Source organism: Lampetra fluviatilis, chromosome 52 (assembly GCF_964198595.1).
Source record: "Lampetra fluviatilis chromosome 52, kcLamFluv1.1, whole genome shotgun sequence".
Classification (NCBI taxonomy): Eukaryota; Metazoa; Chordata; class Hyperoartia; order Petromyzontiformes; family Petromyzontidae; genus Lampetra; species Lampetra fluviatilis.
In genome coordinates, this window is record NC_136326.1 from 1,849,038 (window position 1) to 1,872,149 (window position 23,112).

General features: G+C 57.7%; 1 protein-coding gene across 1 annotated transcript; it reads left to right on the plus strand.

Moving 5' to 3' along the window:
• On the plus strand, positions 1–22,290 carry LOC144949077 (uncharacterized). The gene is made up of 6 exons (XM_078878906.1): positions 1–55; positions 10,899–12,709; positions 14,740–14,899; positions 15,170–15,249; positions 20,787–20,878; positions 21,373–22,290. Exons 2-6 carry the CDS (start codon positions 11,123–11,125, stop codon positions 21,578–21,580), a joined length of 2,127 nt encoding a protein of 708 aa, XP_078735032.1. The 5' UTR covers positions 1–55; positions 10,899–11,122; the 3' UTR covers positions 21,581–22,290.
• Positions 22,291–23,112: the final 822 nt, after the last annotated feature.

Here is a 23,112-nt window from a genome sequence, read left to right on the forward strand (position 1 = left end):
GACGCCACTGTACGCGACACAACATGGCGGGCGGGCGGCAGCTCTGAGCGATGAGGTGGGGGGTAACATCATCATCGTCGTCGTCGTGATGGTCGTCGTGGTTGTCTAACACATCGTTAACATCGTCGTCTTCTTCTTCTTCGTCAGCAGCGGTTGCTTCGGCTTGGTTAGCAGCAGGAGGTGTTGTTGCGATGATGATGATGGTGGTGGTGGGTGGTTGGTGATGATCGCGGCCGAGAGGGGGGCGGGAGACACGGGGCTGGTGGCGTGGTGGTGATGTGGGGGGGTGGTGGTGGGGGGGGGGGGTGGTGTGGGGGGGGGGTGGTGTGGGGGGGGGTGGTGGTGTGGGGGGGGGGTGGTGTGGGGGGGGGTGGTGGTGTGGGGGGGGGTGGTGGTGGGGGGGTGGTGGTGGTGGGGGGGGGTGGTGTGGGGGGGGGGTGGTGTGGGGGGGGGGTGGTGTGGGGGGGGGTGGTGTGGGGGGGGTGGTGGTGTGGGGGGGGGTGGTGGTGTGGGGGGGGGGTGGTGGTGTGGGGGGGGGGGTGGTGGTGTGGGGGGGGTGGTGTGGGGGGGGTGGTGTGGGGGGGGTGGTGGTGGGGGGGTGGTGGTGGGGGGGTGGTGGGGGGGGGGTGGTGGGGGGGGGGGTGGTGGTGGGGGGGTGGTGGTGGGGGGGTGGGTGGGGGGGGTGGTGGTGGGGGGGTGGTGGTGGGGGGGGGTGGTGGGGGGGGTGGTGGTGGGGGGGGTGGTGGTGGGGGGGGTGGTGGTGGGGGGGGTGGTGGTGGGGGGGGTGGTGGTGGGGGGGGGTGGTGGTGGGGGGGGGTGGTGGTGGGGGGGGGTGGTGGTGGGGGGGGTGGTGGTGGGGGGGGTGGTGGTGGGGGGGGTGGTGGTGGGGGGGGTGGTGGTGGGGGGGGTGGTGGTGTAGGGGGGTGGTGAGGGGTGGTGGTGTAGGGGGGTGGTGAGGGGTGGTGGTGTAGGGGGGGTGTGGGGGGATGGAGGGGGACGGTGGTGACGGCTCTGCCCCAGGGCCCGGGACGAAGGCGGCTTCACCGTGACACGGGAGTCGCTCGTGGCACATGGTGTGAGTGTGGCACATGGTGTGAGTGTGGCATGGTGGTAGTGGCACATTGTGACGGTGTTGCAGCGTGTGGCACTTGTGACGCAAGATTTTGTGGACTGTCAGTCCGACAAAACGGAAAACGGCTCGCGTGAGAAGTGCCAAGGGCGTCGTCACTGACGGTGTTAGCGGCACACAGAGTGATGCCACAGTGTTGCCTGTCGATGCCACAGTGTTGCCTGTCGATGCCACAGTGTTGCCTGTCGATACCACAGTGTTGTCTGTCGATGCCACAGTGTTGCCTGTCGATACCACAGTGTTGCCTGTCGATACCACAGTGTTGCCTGTCGATACCACAGTGTTGCCTGTCGATACCACAGTGTTGCCTGTCGATACCACAGTGTTGCCTGTCGATGCCACAGTGTTGCCTGTCGACACCACAGTGTTGCCTGTCGATACCACAGTGTTGCCTGTCGATGCCACAGTGTTGCCTGTCGATACCACAGTGTTGCCTGTCGATACCACAGTGTTGCCTGTCGATACCACAGTGTTGCCTGTCGATGCCACAGTGTTGCCTGTCGATACCACAGTGTTGCCTGTCGATGCCACAGTGTTGTCTGTCGATACCACAGTGTTGCCTGTCGACACCACAGTGTTGCCTGTCGATACCACAGTGTTGCCTGTCGATGCCACAGTGTTGCCTGTCGATGCCACAGTGTTGCCTGTCGATACCACAGTGTTGCCTGTCGACACCACAGTGTTGTCTGTCGATACCACAGTGTTGCCTGTCGATACCACAGTGTTGCCTGTCGATACCACAGTGTTGCCTGTCGATGCCACAGTGTTGCCTGTCGATGCCACAGTGTTGCCTGTCGATACCACAGTGTTGCCTGTCGATACCACAGTGTTGCCTGTCGATACCACAGTGTTGCCTGTCGATACCACAGTGTTGCCTGTCGATACCACAGTGTTGCCTGTCGATGCCACAGTGTTGCCTGTCGATGCCACAGTGTTGCCTGTCGATACCACAGTGTTGCCTGTCGATACCACAGTGTTGCCTGTCGATACCACAGTGTTGCCTGTCGATACCACAGTGTTGCCTGTCGATGCCACAGTGTTGCCTGTCGATACCACAGTGTTGCCTGTCGATGCCACAGTGTTGCCTGTCGATACCACAGTGTTGCCTGTCGATACCACAGTGTTGCCTGTCGATGCCACAGTGTTGCCTGTCGATACCACAGTGTTGCCTGTCGATGCCACAGTGTTGTCTGTCGATACCACAGTGTTGCCTGTCGACACCACAGTGTTGCCTGTCGATGCCACAGTGTTGCCTGTCGATACCACAGTGTTGCCTGTCGATGCCACAGTGTTGCCTGTCGATACCACAGTGTTGCCTGTCGACACCACAGTGTTGCCTGTCGATACCACAGTGTTGCCTGTCGACACCACAGTGTTGCCTGTCGATGCCACAGTGTTGCCTGTCGATACCACAGTGTTGCCTGTCGACACCACAGTGTTGCCTGTCGATACCACAGTGTTGCCTGTCGATACCACAGTGTTGCCTGTCGATACCACAGTGTTGCCTGTCGATGCCACAGTGTTGCCTGTCGACACCACAGTGTTGCCTGTCGATACCACAGTGTTGCCTGTCGATACCACAGTGTTGCCTGTCGATGCCACAGTGTTGCCTGTCGACACCACAGTGTTGCCTGTCGATACCACAGTGTTGTCTGTCGATGCCACAGTGTTGCCTGTCGATGCCACAGTGTTGCCTGTCGATGCCACAGTGTTGCCTGTCGATACCACAGTGTTGTCTGTCGATGCCACAGTGTTGCCTGTCGATACCACAGTGTTGTCTGTCGATGCCACAGTGTTGCCTGTCGATACCACAGTGTTGCCTGTCGATGCCACAGTGTTGCCTGTCGATGCCACAGTGTTGTCTGTCGATACCACAGTGTTGCCTGTCGATGCCACAGTGTTGTCTGTCGATACCACAGTGTTGTCTGTCGATGCCACAGTGTTGTCTGTCGATGCCACAGTGTTGCCTGTCGATGCCACAGTGTTGCCTGTCGATGCCACAGTGTTGTCTGTCGATACCACAGTGTTGTCTGTCGATGCCACAGTGTTGTCTGTCGATGCCACAGTGTTGTCTGTCGATGCCACAGTGTTGCCTGTCGATGCCACAGTGTTGCCTGTCGATGCCACAGGGTTGCCTGTCGATGCCACAGTGTTGCCTGTCGATGCCACAGTGTTGTCTGTCGATACCACAGTGTTGCCTGTCGATGCCACAGTGTTGTCTGTCGATACCACAGTGTTGTCTGTCGATGCCACAGTGTTGTCTGTCGATGCCACAGTGTTGTCTGTCGATGCCACAGTGTTGCCTGTCGATGCCACAGTGTTGTCTGTCGATACCACAGTGTTGCCTGTCGATGCCACAGTGTTGCCTGTCGATGCCACAAATCGTGTGTGGAGGAGAGGTAAGAGCGTGTTCCAGTGACACGGCACGTGTGGCAAGAGTATGGGGAGCGGTGGTGGTGTGGTGGTGTAAGCGGCGTTGCGAGACACGAACCCGAGATCGATTCTCAGAATATCTGAACCGGTCCTGGGCCTCCCTCCCCCTAGGTCTACTCGGCCTAAAGTGTGTACCCGGTGCGGTGGGTAGTTAACATCGCCACTGGGGAGACGAAGGCGGTCAGGCGTGGTGCTTGCCACCCACCCCCCCCCTCGTGTGCCGTGCCGGCCTTCGTAGGTGCTGCCACTCGCTAACAGCACTTGCCCCTACAGTCTGTTGAGGCTACACGGTGGAGGAGGGGGGGGAGTCTTTGTCTTTGTGGCAGAATAGTGCGGAGTGAACGAAGGCAAGCCACGTGCCGGCAGTGTTAGTGGCACAGATTGTGGGTGACACCGTTAGCCAAGCTAGAGGGGTGTGTGTGTGTGTTGTGTGTCTATCGGTGTTAGTGGCGCGGAGTTGTGGCCGGTCGTGTTGGTGACAGATAGAAATGCGGCAGAGGGTGACACTGCCAGGATCAGGAGTGTAGAGAGGGTTAGGGTGACACTCAGAGGGTGACACTCAGAGGGTGACACTCAGAGGGTGACACACAGAGGGTGACACTCAGAAGGTGACACGATACAGTCCTTGGAGGGTGACAGTTTTCAGGAGCACAGCGTTTGACGCCGTGTGTTTAATCAGAATCGTTCGAATCGGAATATTTATTCATCCTGTCGGAATCCGATGAGCTGTTAAATAGATTTTTTCACCCACACACATACACCCGTCCAGTCGTCGCACATTAGTGGCACAGAGTGTGATGCAGAGAGGGTGTCGCAGTGAGTTGGGAAAAGATCAATTGTGACACTTCCAGGATCAGGAGTGTAGAGAGGATTAGGGTGACACTCAGAGGGTGATGCTCAGAGCGTGACACTCAAGAGGGTGACACACAGAAGGTGACACGATACAGTCCTTAGAGGTTGACAGTTTTCAGGAGCACAGCGTTTGACGCCGTGTGTTAAATCAGAATTGTTCGAATCGGAATATTTATTCATCCTGTCGGAATCCGATGAGCTGTAAAATATATTTTTCACCCACACACATACACACGTCCAGTCGTCGCACATTAGTGGCACAGAGTGTGATGCAGAGAGGGTGTCGCAGTGAGTTGGGAAAAGATCAATTGTGACACTTCCAGGATCAGGAGTGTAGAGAGGATTAGGGTGACACTCAGAGGGTGATGCTCAGAGCGTGACACTCAAGAGGGTGACACACAGAAGGTGACACGATACAGTCCTTAGAGGTTGACAGTTTTCAGGAGCACAGCGTTTGACGCCGTGTGCTAAATCAGAATTGTTCGAATCGGAATATTTATTCATCCTGTCGGAATCCGATGAGCTGTAAAATATATTTTTCACCCACACACATACACACGTCCAGTCGTCGCACATTAGTGGCACAGAGTGTGATGCAGAGAGGGTGTCGCAGTGAGTTGAGAAAAGATAAATTGTGACACCACCGATGCAAGTCGAGACGGGTTCGTTTTCGCTCAACGTGTGTGCGTGTGCGTAAATTGTGTGCGTGTGGGGAGCGTTTGTCGTGAAATAGCTGCCCGGCCGAAATTGCTGTGCCGCTAAATGATTGTTGACACGTCCCATGGCAATGCTGGGTTTGAAATTAGTTCCGATGCCTCGGTGTTAGCGGGGGGTGGGTGGTGGTTAGGGTTAGTGTCACTGGGTGTGTCAAGTTTTAGGGGTTTTATTTACCAAAGAGCGGTTGTGGTTCCTCAACTCACGCTGGCGCGAGAGAGGTCAGCCTTTCAGGATGGGTGCAGACTGCCACGGTCAGTGGGGTCTTTATTGGCACTCGGTGTTGGTGGCGGTGTTGCCACCGTCATCTGCCACTGCTGGGTGCCTCTGTGACACTTGTCGGAACCAGCAGGTTCTGCGTACTGGGTCGGTACCGGTTGAAGATCAAGCGCGGAGTGTTTTAAGGTGAAATACAGGGTGCTTTTTCCGCGTGGTAGCTGAGGCTGATTTGAGTTATGAGTACAAGGGAAATGTAAAAAGATCAGTCGTGTTGGTTCAAGCTTCAGGTGTGGGATGACTTAGGAGGCAAGTGGCCGGGTGGTAAGAAACGATTGCATGGTGTTGTAAGGTTAAAGCGCATGGCGGGTTAATGGTAAGGTGCTGCAGAGTTAGTTGTGCAGGGTGTTGTAAGGTTAATGCGCATGGTTGGTTAATGGTAAGGTGCTGCAGAGTTAGTTGTGCAGGGTGTTGTAAGGTTAATGCGCATGGTTGGTTAATGGTAAGGTACTGCAGAGTTAGATGTGCGTGGTCTTGTAAGGTTAAAGCGCATGGCGGGTTAATGGTAAGGTACTGCAGAGTTAGTTGTGCAGGGTGTTGTAAGGTTAAAGCGCATGGTGGGTTAATGGTAAGGTACTGCAGAGCTAGTTGTGCAGGGTGTTGTAAGGTTAAAGCGCATGGCGGGTTAATGGTAAGGTACTGCAGAGTTAGTTGTGCAGGGTGTTGTAAGGTTAAAGCGCATGGCGGGTTAATGGTAAGGTGCTGCAGAGTTAGTTGGGCAGGGTGTTGTAAGGTTAAAGCGCATGGCGGGTTAATGGTAAGGTAATGCAGAGTTAGTTGTGCAGGGTGTTTAATGATAAAATGTGAGGTGCTCAAGGTTAGAGTGCAGCGTGGTTATTTGTAAGGGTGCACTCGAAGCAAATACTGAATACTTTCAATAACGATCTGGTCGCATTTGACCCCCAAGACGAAATACGGGCACGGCCAGGTGAGAGGTGAAAACAAGAGAATCGAGAGATGTGATGGTCACGAGGCGCACCGGATGAGAGATGCGGTAATATCTTCGAGAGGTGCGAAAAGCGGGTGGATGTAGCGATACGAGAGATGCGGCATACATCTGCAAGAGACGTGGACAACGGATGGATGCAGAGAGATGCAAAAATAAGAGATGTGGACGCACGGCAAGAGGAATGGTAAAACGGCGGGTGTAGGCGAGTCATTGAGATGTAGTGAGATGAGAGTAGTTGTAGGCAACAACAGCGTTTTCATGCGACGCGGGAGATCATAATGATCCGTTTTGATCTCGTGTCATATACGCAGGGATGTCAAGGCGATTTACAGACGAAGGCAATAGACCGATGTGTGTGTGTGTGAAGCGGGAGAATATACAGGTGGGTTAGAGAGGTGGGATCAAAGAAGGGTCAACGTGATTTAACGATGTGACGGATTCATTTTGATGGCGTTGAAAATAGCGAGCTTATTGGAGAGTTAACCAGAAAAAAAGAATATGTTAAAAGTTTTATCCGGGTGCGATAGAAGAGAGGAACCGATAATTATTGATGGATCTGTTGAAACAAGATTGAGTTGATGGTTGGAGATGTATCAGGATTGGAGTTTAATAGTTTATAGTTGAGTAATAGTAGATGAGATACAAGAGGAAGGTGATGGGAGATATTCAGATAATTTTGAAGACGTTTGAATATTGATACATTAATATGAAATAAAATATATTAGGATAGATGTATTCATATAAGAGATAGGAGAGAGATGTATTCAGAAGCAGTAGAAGATAGATGTGTTTTTAAAGTTGTCAAGGAGAGGAATACATTCACAATAGATACAAAATAGGCAGGAGATAGATCTAACCAGATGAGGTAGAATAGAAAGGAGACTCAATCAGGAGAATATGTAGGTGACAAACAATCACGTGAGATTGAGTTGAGGTATTTAGATAAGATAGCAGAGGTCGCAAACGGGATTTGATTCCTTACCCGTACCCATACCCGGCCACACCAGGGTCGCAAACGGGTACCCTACCCGTACCCGATACCCGGCTACCCGTACCCGGCCGGGTATCGGGTAGGGTACGGGTACCCGATTGCGACCTCTGGGATGAAGCCATGTTGCAGGCGCGGGTGGGTTGATTCTAGGAACTTGAATTGTGAGAAGAGACAAGACGTTGGGAAATGAGTGACAAACAGTTACTCACCAATCTTAATTTTGGAGCTTTCGTGACTGCAGGAATTATTCTTTGGTTCTTTCGGATAAGTCACGTCTAAAGATAAAATAATAAATTAAATAATAGCATATTACGACGTTTCGATTGCAACACAAGCAATCATCAGGCATAAAAGAAATAGCGACAAAAAGCTAACTAGAAAACTATAGACAGACATACAAGCAGATTACTCACCAGTGACTCACGGTCTACCCGTACCCGTACCCGGCCGCACCAGGGTCGCAAACGGGTACCCATACCCGTACCCGGCTGGGTACGGGCAGCCGGGTATCGGGTAGGGTACGAGTATCGGGTACCCGATTGCGACCTCTGTAAGATAGGAGGGGGAATGGATAAAAAAAGATATGAGAGTGATGTTATCAGAGATGAGAGGTGTGTTGAGGAAAGACGGGAGAGATAGCAGATGCACAAGGAGTGAGGTGCAGAGCTAGAACCACGTGGTTACAGGGCTTGCCAAATAAGAAGAATAGGTGTTTACCCTTTCTGGCAATAAAGCAGGAATTGTGTTAATATGTTCAAATACAAAGTAGTTACCTATGGCAAGCCATCAAGTCTGCATTAACCACACATGCTTGTGGCAAAAATATCCAAACAACCAGAGGTTACTCTTTGGTTCTTTCGGTAAACCCGAGGTTATTAATGCTTTGATATTTGCATTACCTTTTGGCGTTCCCTGGTCTAACACCGGTGGTGAGACAAGCCCATAAACAAGGCTGTCCCGGGTGTAGGGCAATCAATTCCAAAGACAATGCATGTATTACACTGGTCAACAACAAAAATAAAATTCTGGCCTGGACTTTTGCAGCTGTTTTAGACTAATTTCAGGGTGCTGATTCCAAATCTGATCTCAGATTTGCTCTATCACATCTCATTTTATGCTATCGGCATACCCCATTTTCATTGCTTTTACCCGAAATTAACTCTGTCACTTATGATTGCAAGTTGTTGCGAGTCAGCGACTGCTTTAGTGTTAAAATATGGTGCTGTATTTTTAGGATAGTGTGTTTATAATATCATTTAATGTAGATATCCACATTTATTTAATATTTTTCTTCTGCTGTTTTTATTGAAAATGCAATATTTGATATCTCAAAAACCTGATGTGATAGACAAAAACTGATGCCAGATTTGGAATCAGCACCCCAAAATTACCTTATGCCAGAAAAAGTGTGTTGACCAGTGATATCAGATCGTGTTTGTTTGCATGTTTTGCTATGTGTGTTTAATGCAGACTTGATGCCTTACAATAGGTATCGATCGGTTGTTCGAACATCTTAACACCTATTTCATGTGCCAGAAAGGCAAAAGCCTACTCTTCTAATGTCAACATTTTGATACTGCCAAAAAACAAATGTCCCTTAGACTTGCCAGATGCTGTGCTGCTTCTAGTGAAGACGTCATCTCGAAGGCACCCTCCACTCACCTTGGAGATGACGTCAACCCGTTTGACTACAAAGACCAAAGTACTGGTCACGCAATATAACTAAGTACGCAGTATAGGTTTACATACCTGGCAAGCCATGCGGTTTACCCGTATTCGTTTACGGGGAAATTTAGTTTGCAGGTCCATACGGCGTACAGACGTTTTAATACGGGCAAAACATTCATATGTCCGTTTGTTTGATGTGACTTTGTAGAATGAACGTTGAGATTTGTAAGGGCACGGGGTGACCAATAAGGTCTGAATTGGTCTGTAGTATGATAGGGCACTGATGAAGGGGTTGACTGGTATGTAGTGGTAAGTACTTGTGGTGAGTGTAGTGTTGAGTGTACTAGTGGTGAGTGTAGTAGTGGTGATTGTCTATTTGTTTGTGTTTCTCCCTTGTGATGGGGCTTTTTAGGATGAACGTTGAGATTTATAAGGGCACGGGGTGACCAATACGGTCTGAATTGGTCTGTAGTAAGGTAGGGCACTGATAAGGGGTTGACAGGTATGGGTTTGTCGCAGTAAAACATAAACAAAAACACATCCAGAATCTAATTTTGTTAGCATTCACCGTTCGGTCTTTTCCTCCCCATACATTTTGGGCCCTACCAGTGGTGGTCAACACGTGAATCTCGGGGCAAATTAGAACAAACAACAGAAGAAGAACGAACAAAGCAAGCGGTATTGAACACATTGCTGCGGAGGGAGCTGGTAGGAACGTTGGGTTGCTCGGTCATTGGCCAGGGTCAATATCCGTACCCGGCCGCACCAGGGTCGCAAACGGCTACCCGTACCCGGCCGGGTACGGGTAGCCGGGTATCGGGTAGGGTACGGGTATCGGGTACCTGGTTGCGACCTCTGATACATGGTGGCCGCCCGACACGTTCCAGTCCATCGCAAGTAGATCTGTGGCCGAGCACCTATGGGGTGTCAACGGTGGCTAGGAGATGTTAACTACCTTGCCTGGTATGCAGGTGGTCGTGGGTTCGATCCCAACCCCTGACGCCTGCTGTTGTATATTTGGAGTTTGCGTGTGTCTCTCCCCGTGGTGGTCGCGTGGGTTTTTCTCCGGGTCCTCCAGTTTTTCCCTCCACGTTTAGAATCGACGTCGCGCGTTTAGAGTAGTTGGCTGGCTGTAAATGTCCACGTGTTGATGAGCCACTTCGTTGAGCTACCATTTGTGACAGCCAGGTCACTTCTGAAAAAGAGCTACATAGCTCAGCGGGGCCTTACCGAGTAAAATAAAAAATAGTTTAATAGCATCCATGCTAGTTATTTAATTGTTCAAGTTACGATGCACCACCTCCACATGACTTGGCTCTTCCACTATTGTCCCCGGCGTTTTAGTGTTTTTTTAAGCGAAGTGCCCAGAAGATGTGTGGCTTGTAGAAGCTTTCTGAAGCTTCTAAGAACCAGCGCCACAAGGGACGTAACAAAAATTGTCACCGCTACGGAAGCACCATCGACCGCTCTCAGTGCACTGCTGGCACAGCCTAATCGAAAGCTTGGAACAGCGCTGACGAAACAGCGTCAGCACGAGCCCCGGTGTGCTCCAATTGACTCGCCGTATGGCAACGTACGTGCAGGGAGGCGCGTGGAGCGAGCATCCTGAGAAGTGAGCGATCCGCGTGCTCCCTTCTGTTTGGCGGGGAGGGGAAGAGTGGGTGCGGCGTTTGTTCTGCCAGCAGCAACCGTGCTCCGAAGGGCCAAAGGCCAGCGCAGCCGGAGGTCCCCGGCTGGGGTAGTAGCTGCTCCCTGGGGGGGGGGGGGGGGGGGAGTCAGTGGCTGCTCCCCAAGGGGGCAGCCGTATAATACCAAGTCGCCGTTATCACACGTTCGCGCGAACGCCCTTCACCTGTGTCCGCAAACCCCCTTGCCGGTCCTTTCAGATTCCTATGAGGCATGGCATCGCTGCAGCACTGCCCGGTCTCCATGACAACCGGCGAGACAGGCTGGGGGGGCGAGGGGCCCCCCCCCTCCCCAAGGCGACGAGAGGAGCGGCGCGGCCCCGGCGGCCGCCACCTCCGTCGGCGACTACGCCCCCGGCCTGGAGTTCGCCGAGAGCTTGGCGGGGAGCGCCGCCGGCGCCGCCGCCGAGCGCGCGCACGACGCGATGCTGGGACTGGAGGCCCCGCCGTGCCGCGCGGCGCCGGCGGCCCGGCGCGCCGCGCCACCTCGCCGCGCCCCCGCCGCCGCCACGGCCGCCTCCACGGCCTCGCCCGCGCCAGCCGCCGTTGCCGCCGCCGCCACGGCCGCCGCCGCGAGCGGGCGCGGCGCGCGGAACGCGTCCTGGCGGCCCGGGAAGACGACGGCCGTGGCCTCCACGGGCGCAGGAGGGCCTCCGAGCGAGGCGGCCCCGGAGGGCGCGGCAGCGGAACCGGGTGGCGGACGATCGGCAGGCGGCGGCGGTGGCGCCGAGGGCGACGTCCTCGTTCTCAAGCAGGGCTCCTGGGACCTCTTTCCGTGCCACTTCTACTTCGAGCCGCGCAAGCGCCGTCTGGCGAGTCTTAACGCCGAGGCGCTCGTCACCGCCCTCCTGGAGCGCGACCTGCCCAACCTGGCAGCGGCGTCGGCGTCGTCGTCGGTGAAACCGCCGGCCAAGCGCAGCCGCCGCCAGTGCAGCCTGGACGGCGCCGCCGCGGCGGGGGGCTGCGACCGCGGGGGGATGGCGCCGAAGCGGCGCGGCGCCGGGGGCGACGGCGGCGGCAACAGAACAGCTAAGAACGGCGGCGCCGCGAGTCGGCGCAAGCGCCCGCGCCGTGCCGGCGGCGCCGGCGGCCGCGAGCTCGTGCGCTCCCGCTCCGATCCGGGCCCCTCGGTCGTCGCCCCGGCGAAGCCGTGCAGGCCGGCCGGGCGGGGCGGGCGGGCGACGCGCGCCAACCCGGGTTCGGCCGGCGCCGGCAGGGCGGGCGCCGGCCACGCCGGAGAGCGGCGGCAGTCGCCGGTGCGGTTCCCGCGTCCGTCAGCGAGCGCCGCTCCGTCGTACGCGCCGTGCGAGCCCTGCCGCGAGTGGGGCTGCGGCTGCGGGTGCCGCGTCGGGGAGGAGGCCGGCGCCGGCGCAGGGCCGGTGGGGAAGGCGGCGGTCGGCAGCGCCGTGGACCCGCGGGCGGCGAGGGTCTGCCTGGTGAAGCTGCCGCACGCCGAGTCCGTCGTGTACGGCACGCGCGCCAACGGCAGCTCCGACGGCAGGCGGACGAACCACCAGCACCACCACCGCCACCGTCGGCACCAGCAGCACCACCGGCACCACCACCAGCAGCATCACCACCACCAACACAAACAGCAGCACTCGCACCCCGAGGACACCGAGGACAACGAGGAGGAGCACGGCGGCTACGGCTGCCGTGCGGCGCAAGCGCGGCACCCCAGTGCCCGCCCGGCGTCGGGTTTGCCGCGGCCGCTGGCCCTGTACCCGGCACGCTCGATCCCTGCCAGCCCCTACCCGGAGCTGCCGTCACCGGGCTGCCGGGACCACCCGGGCACCGGGCTGTTGCTCGTACCGGCCGTTGGCGGCAGTAGGGCGGGCGCCGGCCGGGGTGCGGACAAGCGGGGCTCGCACGGGGGCATGCGGGGAGCGAGGGGCGCGGCGGCGTCGGCGGCGTCGCTGGTGTGCGAGGTGGCGCTGAGCTACACGGCACGGAGGCAGACCAACGGCTGGGTGCCAGTCGGGGAGGCCTACGAGAAGGCCGTCTACGTGGCGGTACGCCTACTCGCACCCCACACGTACCCACACGTACCCACACGCACCCACACGCACCCACACGTACCCACTCGCACCTCGCACGCACCCACACGCACCCACATGCACCCACACGCACCCACACGCACCCACACGCACCCACGCGCACCCACGCGCACCCACGCGTACCCACGCGTACCCACGCGTACCCACGCGTACCCCACAAAACACTTCACGCGCAACCCACACGCACAACAAGAACCGCCATTCACGACTGGTGACGCCATGACAGTGTTTGTGCCATACCAGGTGCACTTTGAGGCCACATCAAGACAAGGATCCCCCAGGCCTATAACAAGTGCTATTAGCGAGTGCCGTGCCGGCCTTCATGAGGAGTTGCGTGGCCAGCACCCGCCTGGCCACCAGGTAGCGTAGCGGTTAGTGCACTCCGCTACGAACCCGGTGTCCCGAATTCGATTCCCCCTCCAGTGACGAATATTTGAACCGGTCTTGGGGCCTCCCCTAGGTCGACTCGGCCTCAAATGCGTACCTGGTGCGATGTGTAGTGAACATCGCCACTGGGGAGACAAAGGCGGCCGGGCGTGTTGCTGGCCACCCACCCCCCCTCGTGTGCCGTGCCAGCCTTCATAGGTGCTCGCTAACGGCCCTTGCCCAAACAGTCTGTTAAGGCTATACGGGGGAGCTTTGTCTATGCATCATTTACTTGCACACATGCACATTGACTGGGCTTCCGCTATGAAGAAATAACAACTCTTTCCATTAAAGTCAGTTGAGTAATTTCACATTTTTGCAAAAACAGAATTCTTTCTTGTGATCAAGCAATTAGATATTTTTTTTTGCCGAGTGCAGTGCCATCTACTCAATTACAGCATAACTAAATGCAATATCGCATACCTGTCAACCCCTTATCAGTGCCTACCTTATTACAGACCAATTCGGACCTTATTGGTCACCCCGTGCCCTTACAAATCTCAACGTTCATCCTACAAAGTCCGTATGGACATGAAAACTCAATTTCCCTGTATAAGAATACAGGGTAAAACCGTATGCGTTGGCAGCTTTCGATTTGAATAAACTTAAAAATTTCCAGCGCGTGCACGGTTCGATGCGATTCATGATCATGATCTTGGTTCACTTATAATTACGATTGGAGCAACAGATGTATTGGTCTAAATTACAATAATGTTGAAATTGCGATATGTTACGAAGGACAGCATTGTAATTGAATTCAGAACTGTTACCCACCCTCCTAGATCTTGCTTGCCTTTTAAACGCTTGGCACACCGACGGTCTGTTCTCCCATAACGCGGTATTAGTTGCACTCCTGGAGAACACCGCGCTGTGGGAAAATCTCATTATAATAGGTGACATATAATATAGGGTAAAGCGCACGGTCCGCCATAACACGTGAGATGCGTACGCAGGCTGAACAAACACCGAGGCGCGTGGGTAGCATCTAGAAGCATCCAGCAGCATCCCACTGCCTCCCACTGCCTCGTGTGATGATGCTTCGCCGAGGCAGCCGCACAAACGCTTATTGCTACTCGTGTGACGTAGTTCCATTCACTCAATCGCGTTAGATCCAATTTGCCTCCGCGTCATAACAAAAATGCGTTCCCAAGTACATTAGTTGCGACGTTATAGGAGAACGATCTGTACTCTGCATTTCCTGAAAGTTGCCACGTCCTGCCCCTGCAAGAATATGTATGTTGAACTTCTGTCACACCGTACGTAGACGACGGTGCTAATCGGAGGTACGGGGGAAAGGACAATAAACTAAACAGAATAAGCGGTTCGTAGGAAGTGAGCTTGGCAATCTCGACGATGATTTAAAAGTGCACAGCTCCAGTGGCTCGGAAGGAAGAGCGTTCCAGATGGCCGCGGAAGCAGCGCATCTTGTTGGCGCGCGACGCGGCGACCGTCTCTGTTCGACTGCTTCGCCAAAAGCCGCCGCTGCTGCTGCTGCAGTGATGACGCGGCGTGGTCATCGGTGATGACGCGGCGTGGTCCGTGCCTCCGTTGGGGAGCAGGGCGAGCTGGAGCTGGTGCCGAGGCGCTGCTACGGCGCCGTCCGACGCGGCGGTGACGTCATCGCGGTGCGCGACTGCGTGCTGCTGAGGTCGGGGCCTCGTCGCAAGTGCCTGCCGTACGTCGCCAAGATCTCGGCGCTGTGGGACGACCCCAAAACAGGTGCGGTAGCCGTGGCTAATGGGAGTAATCCGGTGAAATAACCACGGCTTAACAGGTACTAAAGTGACTGCTAAACTGGCGCTATAGCCACGGCAAAACAACCAGGTGAGTCACAAATAAACCCACACACCATTATGTGCCTTTCTGCCCTTGAGGATTGCTCGTACGTATGGTGTGCATGTTGAAGGTCTTTCCCACCCCGACATCCGCATCCGTGCCGATCGCATTGTGCGAGGCTTTAGTGGGGGAACTGTGGTGCTGTGTGTGCAGGGGAGCTCACCATGAGCCTGCTGTGGTACTACCGCCCCGAGCACACGCAGGGTGGCAGGGTTCCTGGCCAGCACTGTGAGGTACGGCCGCCCCCGCACCACCCCTACCCACCTCCCCCCACCACCTCTTCCTGTCTATGCTCTCCCTTATCTACCCTGTCTCTCTCCCTTGCACCCTCTCCTTACCTGACACTTTGTCCCACTCTCTCTTCTCTCTCTCCCTGCCTTCTGTGTCCCCCCCCCCCTTGTTGGTCCTCTCTCCTCCTATCGCCGCGGTGGCTAGGAGATGTTCACTGCCTCGCCTGATGTGCAGGACGTCGTGGGTTCGATTCCGACCCTGACGCCTGCTGTATATTTTGAGTTTGCGTGTCTCTCTCATCGTCACAGTGGCAAGGAGATGTTCACTGCCTCGCCTGATGTGCAGGACGTCGTGGGTTCGATTCCGACCCCTGACGCCTGCTGTATATTTTGAGTTTGCGTCTCTCTCTCTCATCATCATCACGGTGGCTAGCAGATGTTAACTACCTCGCCTGGTATACAGGAAGTCGTGGGTTCGATCGCGACCCTGACGCCTGCTGTATATTTTGAGTTATGCGTGTTTCTCTCATCATCACAGTGGCTAGCAGATGTTAACTACCTCGCCTCGTATACAGGAAGTCGTGGGTTCGATCGCGACCCTGACGCCTGCTGTATATTTTGAGTTATGCGTGTTTCTCTCATCATCACAGTGGCTAGCAGATGTTAACTACCTATCCTGGTATACAGGAAGTCGTGGGTTCGATCGCGGCCCTGACGCCTGCTGTATATTTTGAGTTTGCGTGTCTCTCTCCTCGTGGTGGTCGCGTGGATTTTTCTCCGGGTCCTCTGGTTTTTCCCTCCACATTTAAAATGAACATCATGCGTTTCGAGTATTTTGTCTTCTATACATTGAGCTATCGTTTGTGATGACCAGGTCGCTTCTGAAAAGTAGCTACGTAGCTCAGTGGGCTTTGCCTGGTAAAATAAAAATGAAAACAATTTAGTAAATAGTTTAGTTTTCTCTCGACTTTACTTTCCCTATGTATCTTCCTCCTCCTTCCTTTCTCTCTCCACCTTCGCTCTCCCTTCCTCGCCACTCTCCCTCCACGCACTCTCCCTCCACGCCACTCTCCCTCCACGCACTCTCCCTCCTCGCCACTCTCCCTCCACGCACTCTCCCTCCACGCACTCTCCCTCCACGCACTCTCCCTCCACGCACTCTCCCTCCACGCACTCTCCCTCCACGCCACTCTCCCTCCACGCACTCTCCCTCCACGCACTCTCCCTCCACGCACTCTCCCTCCACGCACTCTCCCTCCACGCACTCTCCCTCCACGCACTCTCCCTCCACGCACTCTCCCTCCACGCACTCTCCCTCCACGCACTCTCCCTCCACGCACTCTCCCTCCACGCACTCTCCCTCCACGCACTCTCCCTCCACGCACTCTCCCTCCACGCACTCTCCCTCCACGCACTCTCCCTCCACGCACTCTCCCTCCACGCACTCTCCCTCCACGCCACTCTCCCTCCACGCACTCTCCCTCCACGCACTCTCCCTCCACGCACTCTCCCTCCTCGCCACTCTCCCTCCACGCCACTCTCCCTCCTCGCCACTCTCCCTCCACGCACTCTCCCTCCTCGCCACTCTCCCTCCACGCACTCTCCCTCCTCGCCACTCTCCCTCCACGCACTCTCCCTCCACGCCACTCTCCCTCCACGCACTCTCCCTCCACGCACTCTCCCTCCACGCACTCTCCCTCCACGCACTCTCCCTCCACGCACTCTCCCTCCACGCCACTCTCCCTCCACGCACTCTCCCTCCACGCACTCTCCCTCCACGCACTCTCCCTCCACGCACTCTCCCTCCTCGCCACTCTCCCTCCACGCCACTCTCCCTCCACGCACTCTCCCTCCACGCACTCTCCCTCCACGCCACTCTCCCTCCACGCACTCTCCCTCCACGCCACTCTCCCTCCACGCCACTCTCCCTCCTCGCCACTCTCCCTCCACGCCACTCTCCCTCCACGCCACTCTCCCTCCACGCCACTCTCCCTCCACGCACTCTCCCTCCTCGCCACTCTCCCTCCACGCCACTCTCCCTCCACGCACTCTCCCTCCACGCACTCTCCCTCCTCGCCACTCTCCCTCCACGCACTCTCCCTCCTCGCCACTCTCCCTCCACGCCACTCTCCCTCCTCGCCACTCTCCCTCCACGCCACTCTCCCTCCACGCACTCTCCCTCCACGCCACTCTCCCTCCACGCACTCTCCCTCCACGCACTCTCCCTCCACGCACTCTCCCTCCACGCACTCTCCCTCCACGCACTCTCCCTCCTCGCCACTCTCCCTCCACGCACTCTCCCTCCACGCCACTCTCCCTCCACGCCACTCTCCCTCCTCGCCACTCTCCCTCCACGCCACTCTCCCTCCACGCACTCTCCCTCCTCGCCACTCTCCCTCCACGCCACTCTCCCTCCACGCACTCTCCCTCCACGCACTCTCCCTCCACGCACTCTCCCTCCACGCACTCTCCCTCCACGCACTCTCCCTCCACGCCACTCTCCCTCCTCGCCACTCTCCCTCCACGCACTCTCCCTCCTCGCCACTCTCCCTCCACGCCACTCTCCCTCCACGCACTCTCCCTCCACGCACTCTCCCTCCACGCACTCTCCCTCCACGCACTCTCCCTCCACGCACTCTCCCTCCACGCACTCTCCCTCCACGCACTCTCCCTCCACGCACTCTCCCTCCACGCACTCTCCCCCCACGCACTCTCCCTCCACGCACTCTCCCTCCACGCACTCTCCCTCCACGCCACTCTCCCTCCACGCACTCTCCCTCCACGCACTCTCCTTCCACGCACTCTCCCTCCTCGCCACTCTCCCTCCACGCACTCTCCCTCCACGCACTCTCCCTCCTCGCCACTCTCCCTCCACGCACTCTCCCTCCACGCACTCTCCCTCCACGCACTCTCCCTCCACGCACTCTCCCTCCACGCACTCTCCCTTCCTCGCCACTCTCCCTCCACGCACTCTACCTCCACGCCACTCTCCCTCCACGCACTCTCCCTCCTCGCCACTCTCCCTCCACGCACTCTCCCTCCACGCACTCTCCCTCCACGCACTCTCCCTCCACGCACTCTCCCTCCACGCCACTCTCCCTCCACGCACTCTCCCTCCACGCACTCTCCCTCCACGCACTCTCCCTCCACGCACTCTCCCTCCACGCACTCTCCCTCCACGCACTCTCCCTCCACGCACTCTCCCTCCACGCACTCTCCCTCCACGCACTCTCCCTCCACGCACTCTCCCTCCACGCACTCTCCCTCCACGCACTCTCCCTCCACGCACTCTCCCTCCACGCACTCTCCCTCCACGCACTCTCCCTCCACGCACTCTCCCTCCACGCACTCTCCCTCCACGCACTCTCCTTCCACGCCACTCTCCCTCCACGCACTCTCCCTCCACGCACTCTCCCTCCACGCACTCTCCCTCCACGCCACTCTCCCTCCACGCACTCTCCCTCCACGCACTCTCCCTCCACGCACTCTCCCTCCTCGCCACTCTCCCTCCACGCCACTCTCCCTCCTCGCCACTCTCCCTCCACGCACTCTCCCTCCTCGCCACTCTCCCTCCACGCACTCTCCCTCCTCGCCACTCTCCCTCCACGCACTCTTCCTCCACGCCACTCTCCCTCCACGCACTCTCCCTCCACGCACTCTCCCTCCACGCACTCTCCCTCCACGCACTCTCCCTCCACGCACTCTCCCTCCACGCACTCTCCCTCCACGCCACTCTCCCTCCACGCACTCTCCCTCCACGCACTCTCCCTCCACGCACTCTCCCTCCACGCACTCTCCCTCCTCGCCACTCTCCCTCCACGCCACTCTCCCTCCACGCACTCTCCCTCCACGCACTCTCCCTCCACGCCACTCTCCCTCCACGCCACTCTCCCTCCACGCCACTCTCCCTCCTCGCCACTCTTCCTCCACGCCACTCTCCCTCCACGCCACTCTCCCTCCACGCCACTCTCCCTCCACGCACTCTCCCTCCTCGCCACTCTCCCTCCACGCCACTCTCCCTCCACGCACTCTCCCTCCTCGCCACTCTCCCTCCACGCACTCTCCCTCCTCGCCACTCTCCCTCCACGCCACTCTCCCTCCTCGCCACTCTCCCTCCACGCCACTCTCCCTCCACGCACTCTCCCTCCACGCCACTCTCCCTCCACGCACTCTCCCTCCACGCACTCTCCCTCCACGCACTCTCCCTCCACGCACTCTCCCTCCACGCACTCTCCCTCCTCGCCACTCTCCCTCCACGCACTCTCCCTCCACGCCACTCTCCCTCCACGCCACTCTCCTGCCTCGCCACTCTCCCTCCACGCACTCTCCCTCCTCGCCACTCTCCCTCCACGCCACTCTCCCTCCACGCACTCTCCCTCCACGCACTCTCCCTCCACGCACTCTCCCTCCACGCACTCTCCCTCCACGCACTCTCCCTCCACGCACTCTCCCTCCACGCACTCTCCCTCCACGCACTCTCCCTCCACGCCACTCTCCCTCCACGCACTCTCCCTCCACGCACTCTCCCTCCACGCACTCTCCCTCCACGCACTCTCCCTCCACGCACTCTCCCTCCACGCACTCTCCCTCCACGCACTCTCCCTCCACGCACTCTCCCTCCACGCACTCTCCCTCCACGCACTCTCCCTCCACGCACTCTCCCTCCACACCACTCTCCCTCCACGCACTCTCCCTCCACGCACTCTCCCTCCACGCACTCTCCCTCCTCGCCACTCTCCCTCCACGCACTCTCCCTCCTCGCCACTCTCCCTCCACGCACTCTCCCTCCACACACTCTCCCTCCACGCACTCTCCCTCCACGCACTCTCCCTCCACGCACTCTCCCTTCCTCGCCACTCTCCCTCCACGCACTCTCCCTCCACGCACTCTCCCTCCTCGCCACTCTCCCTCCACACACTCTCCCTCCACGCACTCTCCCTCCTCGCCACTCTCCCTCCACGCACTCTCCCTCCACACACTCTCCCTTCCTCGCCACTCTCCCTCCACGCACTCTCCCTCCTCGCCACTCTCCCTCCACGCACTCTCCCTCCACACACTCTCCCTCCTCGCCACTCTCCCTCCACGCACTCGACCTTGTGCCGTTCCTCCTCCTCGCCTGCGACTTGTACAGCCGCCTTCACCGTCATGCCCCCAGTATCGCTGCCACTCCTTCCATTGTGCGCTGAGCGCGCCCAGAGACTCTCTCTCTCCCCGGGGCCCAAGTGCGGTGGAGATTGCGACGGAAGGGCCTTGTAGTGTTTCACGGCGCTGCCGTACCTACGTCTCTCTCCGTTGCGTTTACGCGCCGCGCGGTTGTTTTGCCGTCGTCGTGACATCCCGCCCCACCCACACCGCCGCTACCACGCGCCGGGAGTTTCTCGTCACCGATCCCACCCCAGAATTCTCTTCAGTTCCCCCGAAGAAAAATCGGCCCCGGCGTGCGCGCTGTAACAACAACCCCGGGGGAAAGTTGCTCGCTTGTACGCCGCAGCCGACGCCGTGCTGTCCCCACCCACCCCCTTCCGCTTGGCCGCCCACAGAACGAGGTGTTTGCGTCGCGACACCAGGACGAGAACAGCGTGGCCTGCATCGAGGACAAGTGCTACGTGCTCACCTACCTCGAGTACTGCAGGTGGCTCTCCGCACGCCCACACAACCCTTGCCCCCACCTCGCCTGACCGTCTGGACAACGTCTGTCCCGTTTTTATCTCTCTCCCTCTCTCTCCCTCGCTCTGCGTTCCCTTCTAAGTCGGCCACGGTCGTCCATTCACTAAGTACGGGGTACGTGTGCCGAACTTTTTTCGCGCCGTACATAATCGATCCCGTGCTGATGGGAGGTGCGGCAGAGTGCAGTGTGGTGCCGTGTGCCATATGGTGTGTTGTGTAGGGCAATACGATGTGTAGACTAGTGCGTTGTGCGGTGGAGTGCAATGCGATGTGTGGACCGGTGCGGTGCAATGAGGACAACAAACTAAACACAAAAACAAAACGTCCCACTCCTGTCGCTCAGCCCACCGACCTTCCATCCTCTCCCTTCCCCGCCACGTCTAACCACACTCGCCGTTCTCTCTCCCCCGCTCCCCAACCCCCGCTCCCTGACCCCCGCTCCCCGACCCCCGCTCGCAGGTTCCAGGCCGAGGTTCGCCAGCGCGAGGAGTCGGGGCGGCGGGCGAGCCCGTTGGCGAGACCCTCGGCGGGCGTGGTGCCGGCGCTGCCGGCACGCGTGGCCCCCCCCCACCGCTGTTTGCCGGACCGAGCCAACCCCGGCCTCGTCTACCTGTGCCGTCGCGTCTACGACTTCCGTCTCGGACGCATCCTCAAGAACCCCATCTAGCGCCCACACCATCGCCCCGGGCACTGGCTGCCGGGCTGTAGGCCGTACTGCCGCGTTATACGCCAGACTATACGCCGTACTGCCGGGCTGTAGGCCGTACTGCCGCGTTATAGGCCGTACTGCCGGGTTATACGCCAGGCTATACGCCGTACTGCCGGGCTGTAGGCCGTACTGCCGCGTTATAGGCCGTACTGCCGGGTTATACGCCAGGCTATACGCCGTACTGCCGGGCTGTAGGCCGTACTGCCGCGTTATAGGCCGTACTGCCGCGTTATACGCCGTACTGCCAGGCTGTAGGCCGTACTGCCTTGTTATACGCCAGGCTATACACCGTACTGCCGCGTTATACGCCGTACTGCCGCGTTATACGCCGGGCTTTACACCGGGCTGTAGGCCGTACTGCCGGGGCTGTGCACCATACTTAGCGGGGCTGGGGGGGGGGTGCGGCACAGCCGCGCACCAACACGAGACCGAGAGCCGCCGACGCGGCAATGCGCGGTCGGTCGGGCGAACTCCAGGACGCTGCGTCCTGTGAGCGGCCAGAGCCGTTCCACCGATTGAGCAAAAATCCCCGCAAAGATGTATTCCGATTGCCGTCGCTCTCGCGTATTTTGTATTTTTCGATTGAACCTATTCGGTTTTGTGTTTATTATACATAGCTATTATATATATATTTTTGCGGAACTCCTTTTAGAGTCGATTGGGGGCGGGGGGGGGGCAGGGGGGGGAATGCGCAGTCTGGAATGTGTTGGGTGGGGGGGGGGCGCCTGTTAGTGCTGCGCTGACGGATTACTACGGTCCCTCGCAACCCCCCCCCTCCCACCCCCTACTCGCCAACCTTTAGTCCCTGCCATGGTGAAGAGAAATCAAAATTGGTATATTCGCCAAAATTCCTGCCTCAGTCCTACTTTGGCGTGGTGTGGGTGCGTGTGTGCGCGTAACTGTTGGCGTGTGTGCGTGCGTGCGGGTATGTCTGGGCGTGTGTATGTGTGTGATGCCCTAACAGTCTTGTGTGGGATGCCACCGATGGGATTTCTATGCAGTTTGCGAAAGACGCTCTTAACGTTGGCACTTAGGGGAGGGGGGGGGGCAGACAGCGGTTGGGGGAAAGTAGAAATTCGAGCACAGGCCGCGACCCAGAGAGCAGGTCGGGTGCGGTGGGGTGAGACGGAACGTTGACCGTGGCTCTGATCTTTACCTTTACTGGACCAGTACCCTACCTCTCTAAGCCAAGTGCACGCCTTGACCACAGCCCACACACTTTTGAACAATAATCTTAATTCGAACTGTAACTTTAAACCTCCCCAGCTGTTCGTTATAATACTGACCTCATCCCGAGTCATTACTTTTGTAGCCCTAACGTTTGCCCTCTATCCGACTGTAACCAAAACTGTTACTCTGACCATAACCCTGACCTTAACGCGTGACCCTTACCCCTAACCCCAACTCTAATCATAGCTCTAATGACCAATCGTAACCTGAGCTCCTAGCCCCCACAGCGCCAGCCATAACATCCCGTCTGTCCAACTGCA